The sequence below is a fragment of the Nicotiana tabacum genome, chromosome 2, assembly GCF_000715075.1.
Source record: "Nicotiana tabacum cultivar K326 chromosome 2, ASM71507v2, whole genome shotgun sequence".
In the NCBI taxonomy this organism is placed as follows: Eukaryota; Viridiplantae; Streptophyta; class Magnoliopsida; order Solanales; family Solanaceae; genus Nicotiana; species Nicotiana tabacum.
In genome coordinates this window covers 96,796,815-96,811,791 of record NC_134081.1, presented here as the reverse complement: position 1 = coordinate 96,811,791, position 14,977 = coordinate 96,796,815, and the positions used below count along the sequence as shown (strand labels likewise).

General features: G+C 34.0%; 1 protein-coding gene across 2 annotated transcripts; it reads right to left on the bottom strand.

Moving 5' to 3' along the window:
- Positions 1 to 10,620: 10,620 nt before the first annotated feature.
- LOC107781641 (uncharacterized) lies at positions 10,621 to 12,068 on the bottom strand. 2 transcript variants are annotated; one of them, XM_075236467.1, is made up of 2 exons: positions 11,961 to 12,068; positions 10,621 to 11,744 (listed from the first exon to the last, which is right to left on the bottom strand). In XM_075236467.1, the coding sequence occupies exon 2, from the start codon at positions 11,734 to 11,736 to the stop codon at positions 10,849 to 10,851; it is 888 nt and encodes a 295-aa protein (XP_075092568.1). In that variant the 5' UTR covers positions 11,737 to 11,744; positions 11,961 to 12,068; the 3' UTR covers positions 10,621 to 10,848. The 2 variants fall into 2 exon arrangements, with proteins under 2 accessions (XP_075092568.1, XP_016457863.1); XM_016602377.2 differs by having other exon boundaries at positions 11,851 to 12,002.
- Between the last annotated feature and the right edge of the window lie 2,909 nt (positions 12,069 to 14,977).

Sequence of the window (14,977 nt, the reverse complement as noted above, 5' to 3'; positions counted from 1 at the left end):
CAATTGATAGAATGTATGGGTCCACCAAACTGTATAGAGACATGGTCATATACCAGTTCCCACAGAAATAGCTAATGAACCAGTAAGTAAATGGCACGAGAGATGTTTACGTGGAAAAATCTCTGCTCAAGGGGATAAAAAACCACGACCTACACTAGTAGGATTTCAACTTCACTACTGAAAAATCTTTAGATTACAACCTATTGCAACCTAGGAATTAAACTCTTAATCCTTCACTAACATGCAATACACCTATTACAAGCCACTTTGCAATACACCTATTACAAAGACTTCAACTCATGACTAACTCTAGTCATGACACAAACACTAAGGGTTTATGGTTTTCCAAGGTTCCTAATTAAAGCTTCTAAATAAGCAAGGTAGGAATTACAATGAAGAACAAATATAAAGTTACAACTCAACTAAGGACATACAAAAGACTTGTTATAGGAACTGGTTCGTAGTAGTGTTGTACTTTGTTCTTGATGCACTTGTGACTTTAATACTTGATTATCAGATCTGGAGTACTTGGATAAATTCACAAAGTGTTCAAATGATATTTTTTTGTAATGCTTCTTATTAATATCCTTTGAATGACATCACTTGGATGATGTAAACACTTGGTTGGTAAAAATCCCTTCCCAATGGGAAGTGACTGTTGCACTGTTTCTGCATTGTAGTATGTACAGTGCAGGTAGTCACTTTCTAGCTGTAGAGTTGACTTCGTACTGCTGTCAGGGAAGCTCCAAGGGATCAGGTCCCTGAGTTGGTTCTTTTCTATCTGAAGTCATACAGCTCACATTAGCTTAATTCCATTGATGGATAAATATACCAAGTGTGCATCAGGTCCTTTATCTGGTTCTTGACAATAAGTTTGTTAGATCATCAAAACATAAATCTAAGATACTTTAAACCCATCAATTTCTCCCTTTTTGATGATGACAAACTTTAAAAATTGACAACTATTTGGGAAGACGCTTCCCAAAAGCAAGCACAGTGAGCAGAGTTAAGCTTAAGGGACTAAGTGTGCCAGTTGCACTAAGTGTCACCCTTGTGCGTAAGAAATTCAATTATCCCCGGTATAGAAGGGTTACCGCAAGGAATGTAAGATGTCACTAAAGATGTGGAAAAAAAATGCCAAAGATGAAGAGGTAACTATGGAATAGTAAAGGAAGAATGCGGTAAAAAAGTGAAAGGAATGAGATTGCATATATTCAGATCCTACAGATATGATATGACTCCAAAACATTATGCAAGCATGACGCCGGGGAGAAGCAGTAAGGGTTCCGCACCCGATGATATTGATAAATAAGTGAGAATGAACACTTGATACATAAGGAGCCCGTACGAGAGGTAAGTTAAGAAAAAGGACAAAACCCAAGAGGGGTTACGCAGAATGTAGCTATGAGAATGGACCAACGAGTAATCTGTAGTTGATTCAGGAAGAGCCTAGTTATGGCTAGATAAAAGATCATAGACAAATCAGTAGATCATGAAAGATAAACGTAGTGAACCCCAGCATAGGGAATTCAGTCTCTTTTATACGAGATCGCAATCGTTGAAAAATTTTCAGATAGGAGTTAGGGTAATTAAAGGTACCGTATAAGTGTTACGGAAATAAGAGAGAGTGCCACAAAGGAGACAATCAAAATTTGAGTTCAGAAGCAACCCTACGAGTACAAGGGCGTGGAGGTATGTAACTAAGGATAATTATAGGCGAGTAAGAACAACTAAGATTCATTCGGATACGCGATGTAATAAGCTCGTAGCTTTACAGGAGTCAGAGGGTCTCCACTATGTACTACCCCAAAAGACTAGCTGAGTAAATAAGGAAGAAGGCTTCAACCTAAGCATAGTGACATAAAGAAGAAATGGCCTTGTAACAATAGTCTCACTACAATATTGTATACACTCCATAAGAAAGTGGCATCATCATGGCTAATAAACGGGAAGTAAAAATCAAAGGTGATATTTAAGATCATATGAGTTACAAGAAATTCCAGTATTCGTGGTCAACAAGATAAGCCAAGTATTCATGCAACAAGTGGAAGAACGACCAGGAAAAGTAATTGCTTGCATTTAAAGATAACTAAGAAGGCACGAAAGGAAATCTATGGTGCTAGCAATTTAAAGGAAGATTGCAAGTAGTATAAATAGATATGTGTAGGTCACAAGCTAAAGTATGATAGAGTGACAAGGTTTTAGGTATACAAGAATTAGGTTATGAAAAGGTGAGTGAGAAGGTGACGAGAATAGGTAAGGCCTCGAGATTAAGAATATCAAAACAAGAGAGCTGATGGTTTCCATAAGTTATAGAAAGCTCGGTACAATCTAAAGGAACTCAGAGGAGTCTATAAATATGAGCAATTAGAAGAGATGAAATGATGCCCTGGTAGTAGAATAAGGGTGTAATGATGATAGATAAGAGGATGACATTTAGGCTTTTGAATGAGTAATGATTTTAAGAAAAAGGATTTCATGAATTGCATGGGATTAGAATACCCATATAAGATGAATCACGCCGGGATGCTATGAAATACGGTTATTGAAGTATAGTATCACCCCTAGGTGAATCAGGAAAATCACTTCAGATGTTCCCCGATGAGACGTGAGCCCTAGTGACAATGTATTACGTAAGAGGTCTCAAGTTATCAGTGGTAGATATAGATCAACATTAAGGTGAATCAACAATAGATGGATAAAAATTCCAAATTAGAAGAGGGGTTTATGATGTCATTCTTTAGATGAACAGTAAGAAGGAAGCATTAAAGGACTTAAATTTATACATATGGGATAAGCAGTGAGAGAGTAACCTGTTGTTGGATAGCAGACCTCGGTAATAATAAACAGAAGTGAGTGTTATAGTACGGTATGACCTACCTAGATGCATTAAAGCCATAATGACAGATAACCAAGGCTAGGAAACAAAATATAGCAATAGTGGTACATTCAAAAAAGTACCAAGAAAAGAACTTCAGTATACCTATAGATGCCCATAGGGACAGCTTGTCGTAGTCCTGTATATGTTCACAAAGTGAGGCCTAGAGATTGGCTAAAAGCTGGAGGAAAATGAGAGAAGAGTCGCATAGGCACACATAAAAGGACAAAGTCGTACAGACTGCATGATAGAAGGTAGCAATAGTTACGAGATTGGAAGAATTCTGACCACGAGTCGTGGCGTGAGAAAGAGGCCTAAAGGGGGAATGCCCTAGCCTTTGTATTTATTCATAGAACAATTGACTAGATGGAAAAGGACAATATTAAAGTATTCATAAGAGCCATAGATTATGAGAATGATAAGCGCATCAGTCAATATTCGAGGACGAATGTTCCAATGGGGGGAATGATGTTACACCCCATGTTTATGTACGTTAAAGTACGTTGTAAGTCAATTGATGTAAGCTTGAAAATGAGATCCTCTTTGAAAGTATATAAAGTGATTTAATAATGTTACGTTCCATTTTTGCAAGCATTTAAGAGTTATCATTTGGGGACAAATATTTCTAAGGGGACATGTTGTTACACCCCGTACTTCAGATGTCACTGTCATTATAGGATTATCTAATTTAAGCTCAAAAAGAACGAAATCCTTTTACAAGGATAAGAAAGGTTTACCGAAATCTTAAGTAAGTTAAGATAAATATGAAACTTGTTAATCATGATTTAAAAATATTTAATATCATGATATGACTATATATGATGTATGGATATGAAATATAAAGTTTGAAAAAAATTGGATTTAAGTTGCAGAAAAAGAAAACCGACTAAGGATTTGCCTTGTAATAAAGCCTTTTGAGCAATACATTTAGTACGATTTATGATATACTTTTGGGACATATTATATACCAAATTGAAGGTATTTTTGTCTAATTTCTAAAACATTTAACCGTTCATCAATATGATATCGGAGTAGAGAGATATTCGCATTTTTGTGAGACTGCGCAAGCAGCACCCATGCGACTCACAAAGTCGGGGAAATTTCCAGCTTGTATTAAAGTCAATTCTCTGTCATTTTAACTCATTTTTCTGGCCCAAAACAGTTCATAAATCCTCTTAAAATTCTCTCCAATGGTTCCTCCATGATTCTAGGGTGAGAAACTAAGACGAAAATATGAATCCAATGCTAGAAATCCGGTGGTGCTTGCTAGATCGTAGTTCTTCGTCTTGTGGCTGTTTTGGAGGGTTCTTCAAAGGTAAGTAACCTCAGATTTCGCATTGTTCTTGTTGATTAAGGTAATAATCAGTCCCTCCTTCATATATATAAGATTTTCAAGGCGAACTACAAGTGTTTACACACCACCTTGAACACCACAAGTTAATTCAAAAAGAGAATACAACACCTATAGTGTTGTGGTGTTATTGAGGATAGTTGTGGGCTGTGCTTGGCTGAAATTTCATGTTGTTTATACTATTTAAGGTGAGTATAAAATCTTACTACATGTACTTGAAGTTTTTTGTGTGTTGGTTGTATTATTTGAGCAAAATACTACAAGACTTGAAATAGTTTGAGATGTTATGGGTTTTAATGGACTGTTTTGGAAAGGTTGTTTCCATGAACTATAAATGGCTGAAAAATGGTGAAAATAACTTGATTATGATATGTTTTATATTTTTATGCATGTCTATATATTTATCAAGTGAATTGGTGAAAGAAGCATACGAAACTTGAGATTGAAAGTGAAGATTAGCTTAAGTCACTTCTATGGTGTTGTGTTACCATTGAGAGCTATTGTGAGCTAAGTTAAGATAGGGTTTTGAGTTGTAGCTGTTTTTCAAGGTATGTATAACATTTTTTTGATTGTGCCTAAGGTTAATCCTGTATTGGTTGTGTTGTTTGAGTAAAAAATCATAAGATAGCACTTGAAAGAACATGGGATATGATTGTCTTTTTGGTTCGACTGTTTTGTGGCTAAATATATGATTTGTGGTGGCTGAAAATTATGAGAAATAATTTGATAATGTTTTGGCTGCTGTTGTTAAGCTTTTCTAGGTGTTAATTAAGTTGATTGAATAAGAAAAGATGAAAAACAAGTGATTGACGATAAATTAAGGTGCTAGACATATGGGGCTGTTTTGGAAGGCATTTTGTGGATGTTTTGAACTAAAACTAATATAGTACATATAAGTATTATGTTCTGAAGGTTGTAAACTAATTTATGGAATAAGAGTTGGATTCAATTTATATCTTGTTATGAGTAAAAATGAACTTGCCGCTCAATATGATTGTTAAGATAATCGGAGAACCTCATATTGGATTATATTGTTGTTGTTGTTATTGTTGGTTATAGTTGTTGTTGTTGGACTGTTGATGACCCTTAGTAGTCTTTGTGATGTATTAAAAATAGGGGAGTTGCTGTCCGATTTTTCTTAAGCCATACGACTGGCCAAATACGATGGTACGACATTATATGTTAACGGCAATATCATTTCACTTGTTGTAGATGCAAGAAGTTGTGTAGAGCTTGATTGAGTAATAAGGAAGAGATCATACAGGTATGTTAAGGCTATTCTTTCTTTTCTTTTGGCATGATCCATATGATACAAACGAAAAGAGCAAACACATAACTTTCACAAATGACTCTATTCTTAGAAGTACTAGGGGTACCTATGTTCTTGATTCCCCATGTATCCTATTATTATATCTTCTGTTCATAGGTATCAGAAAAATACGTAAGTTGCTAAAGTTTATCCGAAAGCATATTGATTTTATGACATTCCAAGAAATCTTACTAATTTACTTCATTATGCATTGCATTCATTTATGCATGTACATTGACCCATGACCAGATGGCATTATATACGCATATATTATATATATATGGGATATGGAAAAAGGTTATGGCATTATATATGCACCACCACCTGATCAGCTGGTATACGTTGATGATTTCGCCCACAGTAGCTGAGATGATATGATGGGATGCCCTCAGAGGCTTGATAATATTATGTACGCATATACCTATGCATGGTATGGCATTTATACGTACATGCATGACATTAAAAAAAATTCATGATTCACAAAGCTATTCAGAATTACAGGTTGAGTTCTTTACTCCATGTTTCTTTCATGTCTTTTATATACTACTGTCATACCTTACATACTCGGTACTTTATTTGTACTGACGTTTCTTTTTCCTGGGGACGTTGTGTTTCATGCCCGCAGGTCCCGATAGACAGGTTGAGAGTCCTCCTAGTAGGCTATCAGCTCAGTGGAAGGTGTTAGTGTACTCCACTTGCTCCGGAGTTGCCTATCCGGTTAGTATGGTTTGGACATGTATTGATTGGTATGGTGGGACCATATCTCGAACTTTATAATATTTATGTACTCGTAGAGGCTTGTAGAAAGATGTCATGTATATGGATACTTGTATGGCCTTGTCGGCCTATGTTTTGAATATACAAATGATCGTGTCGGCCTTATAGGCCCGTATGTCGCATGCATAAGCTTCTATATCATGTTGGGTCATCCCATGTCGAGTATTCTCTTATGTTTAATTCTCGTTATCTCATGACGGCCTTTCCGGTTTATTTTTCCATGATAGTATAATAAGAAGGATACGTTACGTTGGTACTCGGTTGAGTTAGGCACCGGGTGCCCGTCGCGTCCCTACGGTTGGGTCGTGATACCATCATATTAAATACTTTTAAACTATAATATATAATTATCTAACTAACATGACTAAATTGATCAATTTTGTAAGTTCTGATGATTTCCTTTTTAAAATTCACGTATTATGTTAATTTAATTACTTTTCGGCATTTAGATCATTGTTGTATTATTATACATAAAATTTCTCTCATTAATAAAAAATTTTGTTCTGTCATATGAATAAATGTTTAAACCATCACGTGCAATTATTAACATACAACGCACGTTCATAGATACTAGTTTCTTAATAACAACAAATAACAACAATCCAGTAGAATTCCAGTAGATATTAGTTTCTTATAAAACTTGTAAATCCCTAAAATTTTGCCTAACCAAATTGATTATAACTCAAATACAATGAATCATCTCTCAAAAGATGTCCTTTGGCTTTCACTAAAAAAAGGTGAGAGATTACACCATATGTAATTTATGTTCATCGAGTAATAATATATCTTTTTGCACTATTGCATGTAACTGACAGTATATTGTATACTATTTACATCGTGGTATAGATATATTCTAATATATTGTATAAGTTATATATTTAAATGTATTAATAAATAATAGAATATAATATGTATTTTATATAAGAAATAATGGTTAAATAACATATCTAAATAAAATAATATACTTTCTACCTAAAATATGCAATATACTTAAAGAAATTGTATATTATACATAGTATTAATATATTATATACAATGTACTATAAATATACTATATATAGTCCTCTTAAATCCAATATTCTTTATATTATATAGATAATAGAGCTCTTAAATATATTCTGTAAATACATATATTTGTATATGAATAATGTATTCATATATACTATATGCATATTATGGTACTTAATATATACATATATTGTAAGCATATAAAATATATCTACATATATTATACCAAATTTATACATAAATATTTTGGTATTTTGCCTTTAATACTTGATACTGCATGATTCATCATTATCACTTTCAAATAAAAATGTTGAACCACGGTAACTTCTCAGAAAAATAAATTCAAAAATGTCAACTTTTATCTATTTAACAATTGGTTGAATTTAGTAGAAAACGAAAGGGGAAGAAAAAGAATACCATGGGTGTGAAAGACAAACGATCAAAATAAGTTTGAAGATCCGAAATCCAAATTCAACAGCGACATCTTCTTCTTGTTGGATTTGTTGTTCATTTCTGCTTCTATGGATAATAGGACAATTATTTCCAATTATAAGTAATTTGGCTGACTCCTCTGAGTGCTCAAACGAGCATATGAAATTAAGTTCAAAGAGAATAATTTTACTTCCATGAAATTGTGGAAGAGAATGCTTGTTGATTTCTCAATATGGTATGGTGAGAGGAGATAATTGGATATTAAAGAGAAAAGGTGTGTTGTGATAAGTTTGAAATAGGTTGAATATTGCACTTATCTAGTTAATGAAGGAGAAAATTAAGGAGTCAGTACTGTTAATTCAATTAAGAGAGATATATTAGGGATATGAAATGTTGTAGATTTTTTTTAAAATAAAAAATTGTATGTATTTAATTTTCTTATAGTAGTTGTAACTTATTTAAATAAGTATTAAATAAATTGTATTCTATGTAAATTTCTTTAAAAAAAGTACTTCGAGGTTTAGAGAAGCTTAGCCAAACAGGCTATAAATAAGTTTGAGAGAACAAAAGCAGTATAATGTAGTTGAAATTTTCGTGTTTGGGTGATTGGGTCTATTATTGATTTCTTCTTAAACTGTACGTTCGGTTTTCATTTGGATCATCCTATAAAAAAATCATGTTGTTCCAAGTTAAAGAAAGTTGAGCTGGTAACTTGAAAAAATTTATGCGATTCTTCTTCTTTTCTTTCTTTTTGTTTTTTTTGCTTTAATATGTGATGAAGTTGCGACATGTTGCAGTTAATTTGAAGTAGAAATAGTAAAATGGCTTTAACCTATAAATAATTAAAACGGAGTATAAAACTAGAAGAGAAGGTTTTGGCAAGAGTACAATCCTAAAATGATTCGAGATACGGGAAATATTTGAAAGACCCCTTCTGTTTTTGTTGTAGAGATTGGTGATTGATCTTTTTCTGAGTAGCTTGGCTTTTAATGAATAACGTTTGTTTAGTTATTTGATAATATACTTTCGGCCATTGCAATATGCAGCGAATATATAACTATGACAGAATTGTTTGCTAAAATACTTCAAGCTACGACAAAACCTGTAGAACGGTGTAAGATTCAAAGCATCTCATTTCTGGAATTTGGACCAACACAAGCTATAAATCATGACCAATCAAATGTATGTCGTTTTTACTTCACTTTATAGATAATAGGATTTCGAAGTTTAACAATGCACTTCTACTTTCTTTTTGTTACTGTAAAAATTAGTTGCACAACTATTTTCTTTATGCTACTGCATGTAATTTTTAGCAATCTGATGCTCTATTTCTTGGGAGTCGAAACTACTATTGCCTGGGCCGGGATTTGCAGTTCTAGATTCCTAAAGTTTACCTACATACTGACAAATAAAAACGAATCTAGTCTTGTATACTAGTCTGAAATCTAGTATTCTATTCGACACTAGACCAACTAGGAGGATCTATAAGAGCCAATTTCAAGATCCTGCGTATAGAATTCATCAGTTTTTAAAACTGCAATAAGACCCTGATTCATCAGTGTTTTAGTCAACACATATCAGCAACAATATCGTAACCTGTTGCTCAGGATATAAGAGGGTAAAGAGACCGGTTTTTATTATCACACTTCAGCTAGCAGTCACTTTTCTAGCACGATTTCAAGAAACTTGTTTAAAACCACAAGAGCGGAATAAGATAACTTTCCAACAGAGCCAGAGAGGCCTAAGCTACACCACCACATACGAGTAGTAGCTACCCTGCATTTCAAAGGCAACAGGCCAACAACTAACTGGTCATTTTTTTTCTAATGACCGAGAAATCGGTCTTGGGTCAACACTTAGGACTAACCACAGCATTCGAAACTTAGGAATGATGGTGCCCCTCATTCTACCATTTTCTATCTAAATACTAAGCTTAATTTGCATAGTACAAGGCTCGAACCTGAGTCCGTGAACCTTTGCCACTCGAGTTAAGCCCTGGGGGGCTACTAACTGGTCATCTTAAAAACGTGAAACCACCAATCCAAATTCAAGAATTGACACAGCTGATAGCAAATAAGGAAAAATGGCCAATGTTAAAGAAATAACAAGGAATATCAGATACATCTGAAGAACTATATATTTGAACGTATCCAGATCTGCCTAACCAGGTACTCAGCGCGAATTTTCAGGCTACATACGAAACAGAAACATACATATAACGCCATGTTTAGCACTACCCAGACTAATATGCAGCTTGATATTTGTCAATAAAATAGCCAGCTATTTGCTCCTCCAGACCTGCTTCCTTAGAACAGTTATATTTTTACAGAAGCACAAATAGCTCTAAATTTAGGCAGTTGTGATGTGAGGGAACACTCTACTCCATATGATGGATAGAGCTTTAAGTCAACTTAATTTCCTAAGGCTGGAAACAGTCACTCCCAATCCACATAATAAAATGAGGGGGAAAAAAGGACCCACACAGGAGATAAGAGGTGCTAATATTCACAAGCTGATGGTAATAATCAACTAAACAAACTAGAGCCCAGCAAGTTCATGGCAAAATCAGAATATACTTCTCAAAGAAGGAAGCATTACTGCAACATAAGACATGTACAGAATATGGATCATTGACTTGTTTTCTCCACATTGAAGCACAATTGTGGAAGGGGCATCAGTTACTAATTCAACCAGAGGGAAACTAAACCCACGAAAAGATTGGCATGTGATTGCATAGAAACAACTCACATCACAGAGATATAGCACCAACACTATAGGAAGCCGAGACAATAAATTGAAGTCATTCAACACAAACACATTACTACATATAGATTCAGCAACTCTTTGAGCAATTACACAACATCGCAAAAACAACAAAACCATTGTATTCAAACTCCTGGAAATGAGTAAAGAAGCACCAATAAAAATATGTCAATCAACTCCAGCTTAGCGAATAAACATACTTCAACAACACTAGCTAATAACCATAATACCTTAAATCTATTATCGAGTAAGATCAAAAAGTTAACTAATAGCCCAAGATAATAAAAGCGCTATCAAAATTGTAAACTTATTTAAGACCAAGCTAAGGGTTTACGCTGTTCGTCCGTATTTAAGATAGCAAACAACTCCAATCACAGCAACTGCAACAACTGATGAAGCAGCCACCACTGGCAAATTCACTTCAGCACCAAAATAACCAACCTTATCATAATCACCAACAGGAATGCCATTAATATTGCTAGCCACAAGCCTTTCAGTAATAACCTTTTCTTTTTCCTCCAATTTCTTCTCCAGCTCAGCTGCTCTCGCAATCATTTCCTTAACCCTCTTCTCCAATTCCTCCTTCACCATATGAAGCTCTTTCTTCTCCTTTTCCCATTCCTCATTATTCACAACAGTACCCTCAAGTTCCTCAATATGCTTCTTTAATCCCCTAATTTCTTCTTCTTTCACTTCTACTTCTCCTCTCTGATTATTTCCACTCGCTTCTAGTTTTTCCAACTTCGATAATAACAGATTCCTTTCGCTCTCAATAGCGTCCAGTTTCACGGTCTTCTCATTTTCGCTGCTCTTTAAACCCTCTAATGTCGATTTTGCCCCTGAGAGCTCGGAATTGGAGCCTTCTAGATCATTCATAGCCGTGATGAGATCGTGTTGAAGGCGAGAGACTTCAGTTTCCAGCTCGGCGGCTCTGGCGGCTACTGATCCTAAAACCTTGTTCTCCGACTCGAAGTTTTCCACCTTCTTCAGCAATTTGGATTTTTCGTTCTGAGATTCCTCGATTGAGCTCTTCAGTTTCTCGATTCTCTGTTTGATCACATCGTTCTCGTGAAAAAGCTGGGATTTCTCTTGCTCCAGCGCCGCTATCTTCTGTTTCAGTGCAGAGGTTTTCGACGCAGCGTCAGATGTTTCGTCGACGGCGATCTCCACCGGCGCATCGTCATAAACCTCGCCGTTGGTAATGTTTTCATCCGCCATAGTCAAACCTGAAAATAATAAGCAAAATTGTTGAAAATGGAGAATAAATAGAATTGCAATTTACTTCAGCAGCCAAAAACAGCGTGAAAAAATCAAACAGCAAAGAAGAAGAACCTTTGTAATAAGGATTAGGATTTTTGGTTGTAGAAAGAGAATAATCAGAAAATATATCTTTTTGGAATAACAGATTTTTTTTGTTAGGAAAGAATGAAATGAAATCTCACTTTTGGCGCCGATGGAGGACACGTGTTACTGTTGTAGAATGGACGGTGTATTATGACTTTTTTTGTGCTGTACTCGTGCAAAAAGCTATTGAGACCAAACCTTGCTATGCATTGGTGGCTGTACTATTGGGCCAGGTGATTGTACGGTTAATTGGGCAGCCCAATAAGTCCAAGCGCTGATGAGGTAATCCTTGTAAACTAAGATGAGAAATTGACATAAGATGATGATTACCTACTCCTTATATAATATTTATTTATCATAAAAGTAAATTTTTCTTAAAATTAATTTTCTATGTTAGACTTTACCCCTCTGTAATAGTTTTTTACCTATAAAAATTATATTCATCTTTATAGCAGTACGCTCTTTGTAAAATTATCCCTCTATAGCAACTATGTAAAATCTCTAAGATCACCAATAATAAGTTTAAAGATTTTGACCTCAAACTTTTAAAAATTTTGACCTCAAACTACTGCTACTTAGATTGAGATAGAATATTCAATTGTTAAACTCTTAAATTGTCTTCAAGGGAAAGGTATCAGATATTTTTTTGCTGAAAGTTTGGACACAAATCTTCGTCAATTCAAGCATTATATCGCTAGTAGAGACTGGAATCTACGTAACAAGCTACAATTATAGAGTTCTTCCATCAATATTGAATGAATTTAACCTTTTAGGAGCTTTAAAATATGTTCCTTAGATTTTATAATTAGTGTATATTTAGTTATGAATTTATTAATAATGTATAAGTCATTTTTAATATTTAATTCGTGAAATATGTATATTTTTTGAGTATTTAATTTAAATATTTTCTTTATTTTTTTATGTAACATTAGAAAATTAATTTTTAGATAATTTTTGTTTATAACATCTAAAAAATATTTAAATGTCAAATATCATTATAGGTGTATAATAACAATTCACTATAAAAGTAAAAAATAAATATCAGAACAAACAATAGTGATATAGAGAGCTTTGACTGTAATAGGAATTGACAACTTTTCGTGCTTAGATTATGTTTGGTAAAGGCGGTCCAAAAATTTAGCATTATATAGTCAAATTTCTAAAAAATCTACTTTTCTATTTATTCTCTCTCCCCTAATCCCATCTCTATCTCTCTTTGTTGTCTCTTTATCGTCTCACTGTCCCTCTCTCTCCCTATATTTATTCTTCATTGATAAATACACACCTTCACATATAACAAAGAGAGAGTAATAATATATGCACATTATTATTTGTGATATATATTTATTTGCTATTTGATACAAATAAGTGAAAATGATTTAACTAATTTTGGCCAATTAGTAGGCTATGTTTGATATACGGCGTCAAATTCTCGATAAAAAAGTGTCACAAGAAATGTCATAATCTTACCATTATGCAGATATCGAAATGGACTAGAGTACGGTTTTAGGGCTGTGATCACAATTTTAGCCCATGACAATTTGAAATGCCACATACCTTTTGGAACTTGATGTGTCTTATGTTTGCTTTGGGCCTAAACTTTCTAGTCTCGAACTACATTGAAACGGTCAAGCTCCGTAAATTAGGAAAGGAGAAAATATTAAAATCCATGTGTTGAAATTAAGGAAATATCCCTTTTCAGATCTCTTATGTATAAAAAAAAATAAATCTTTTATGTTTAAAAGTAAATCTTTCATGTGAAAAAAAGGATATAGGTTCATAAAACTAAAAACAAGTTTGTAAAGACTTATAAAATCATTTGACCCATATAGTAGAGCATCGACAAAGCCTTTTAAGTGGCACCTATATTCAATTTATGTAAAACATTTGAATTTTAGGCAACTCCATTTAATATATTACCTGCTTCTCGGATTGAAAAATCTCTTTCTATTAAATAAAATCAAATTCATATTGTAATTAGTGGAGAATGCGATTGATGCTACGTAATACCTATACAATACTTTGTCTTCTTTCGAAATGAAAGGACCAGTAACTCTAGTCTTCCTTTCATTTGCACTTTGAATAAAGAAAAACGAATTTAACTTGTGCTAGCCATTAAGATATTACGAAGTAAAGATAAGTAGTAGTACAATATCTACTCCTCTGAAGTTTCATATAATTGTCTAACACGCAGCTAACTATATGGGCCTCAAAGAAAACCCCACTAGTGAAATGGATCACACAGCCCAGTTTCCCATGTGAACAATTGAGCTCCATATATTCATGTTCAAAACTCTGCAATAGAATAAGGGCACATTCTTTGTTGTATTACACGTGGTATAACAACACAGGCATCATTCGCAGGGGAGTTTATCATTATTTTTTTTCAAAAAAACCTTCTATTATGTGGCTTATAAGTATATCGGAAATTGTGTATATATGGATAAAACTATGTATTCTCCACGATCCCCAAACCACATTTATGGGATTATACGATGTTCTTGTTGTTGTTATATGACCTGTATATAATTCAGTAGCCTCGTATAAATCACCTGTCTATTTTGGTAAATTGAATGCTTGCTGCATCACATGATTCATAGATTTAACCCATATTCAATCCAAAAATTAATTTCTTTAACGTTTCTTATGTTTTATAATGCCAATTTTTTGGATCTAAAATGGCACATTTACCTTAATCTTTATCTGCTGGCTGGATGGACTGTGCGCAAAATTGTGATTAAAACTTTGCCATGGTCTTATCTCCTTTTCCTCATTTGTCACAAAATTGGCTCTGTTTAGAAAAAGTTACCTTTAAAATCACTTCCCACAACTCACAACTTATGTTTTCCATATTTTTTAAAAACTAAAACAGAAAGAGAGAGAAAGACAACGAGGTCCATTTTCTTGGTAAGGAGAACTGGAGATACCTCCAAATCATGTACTCAAAAACCAAATTCCTATCATCACATTTCTATACTACACGATCCAAGGACATTCCTATGTATCTGCATTTACTAATACTGCCACAAAAAAATGTCTCCCAAAGACTCCAACCAATTCATACATATCCCTATTGGATTTCCATCCAAAGTTGTAACACTTAGGCAGAATAATA

What these genes read in the sequence shown, in the direction of transcription:
- LOC107781641 (XM_075236467.1), bottom strand. Translation starts at nt 11,736, where the DNA reads ATGGCGGATGAAAACATTACCAACGGCGAGGTTTATGACGATGCGCCG.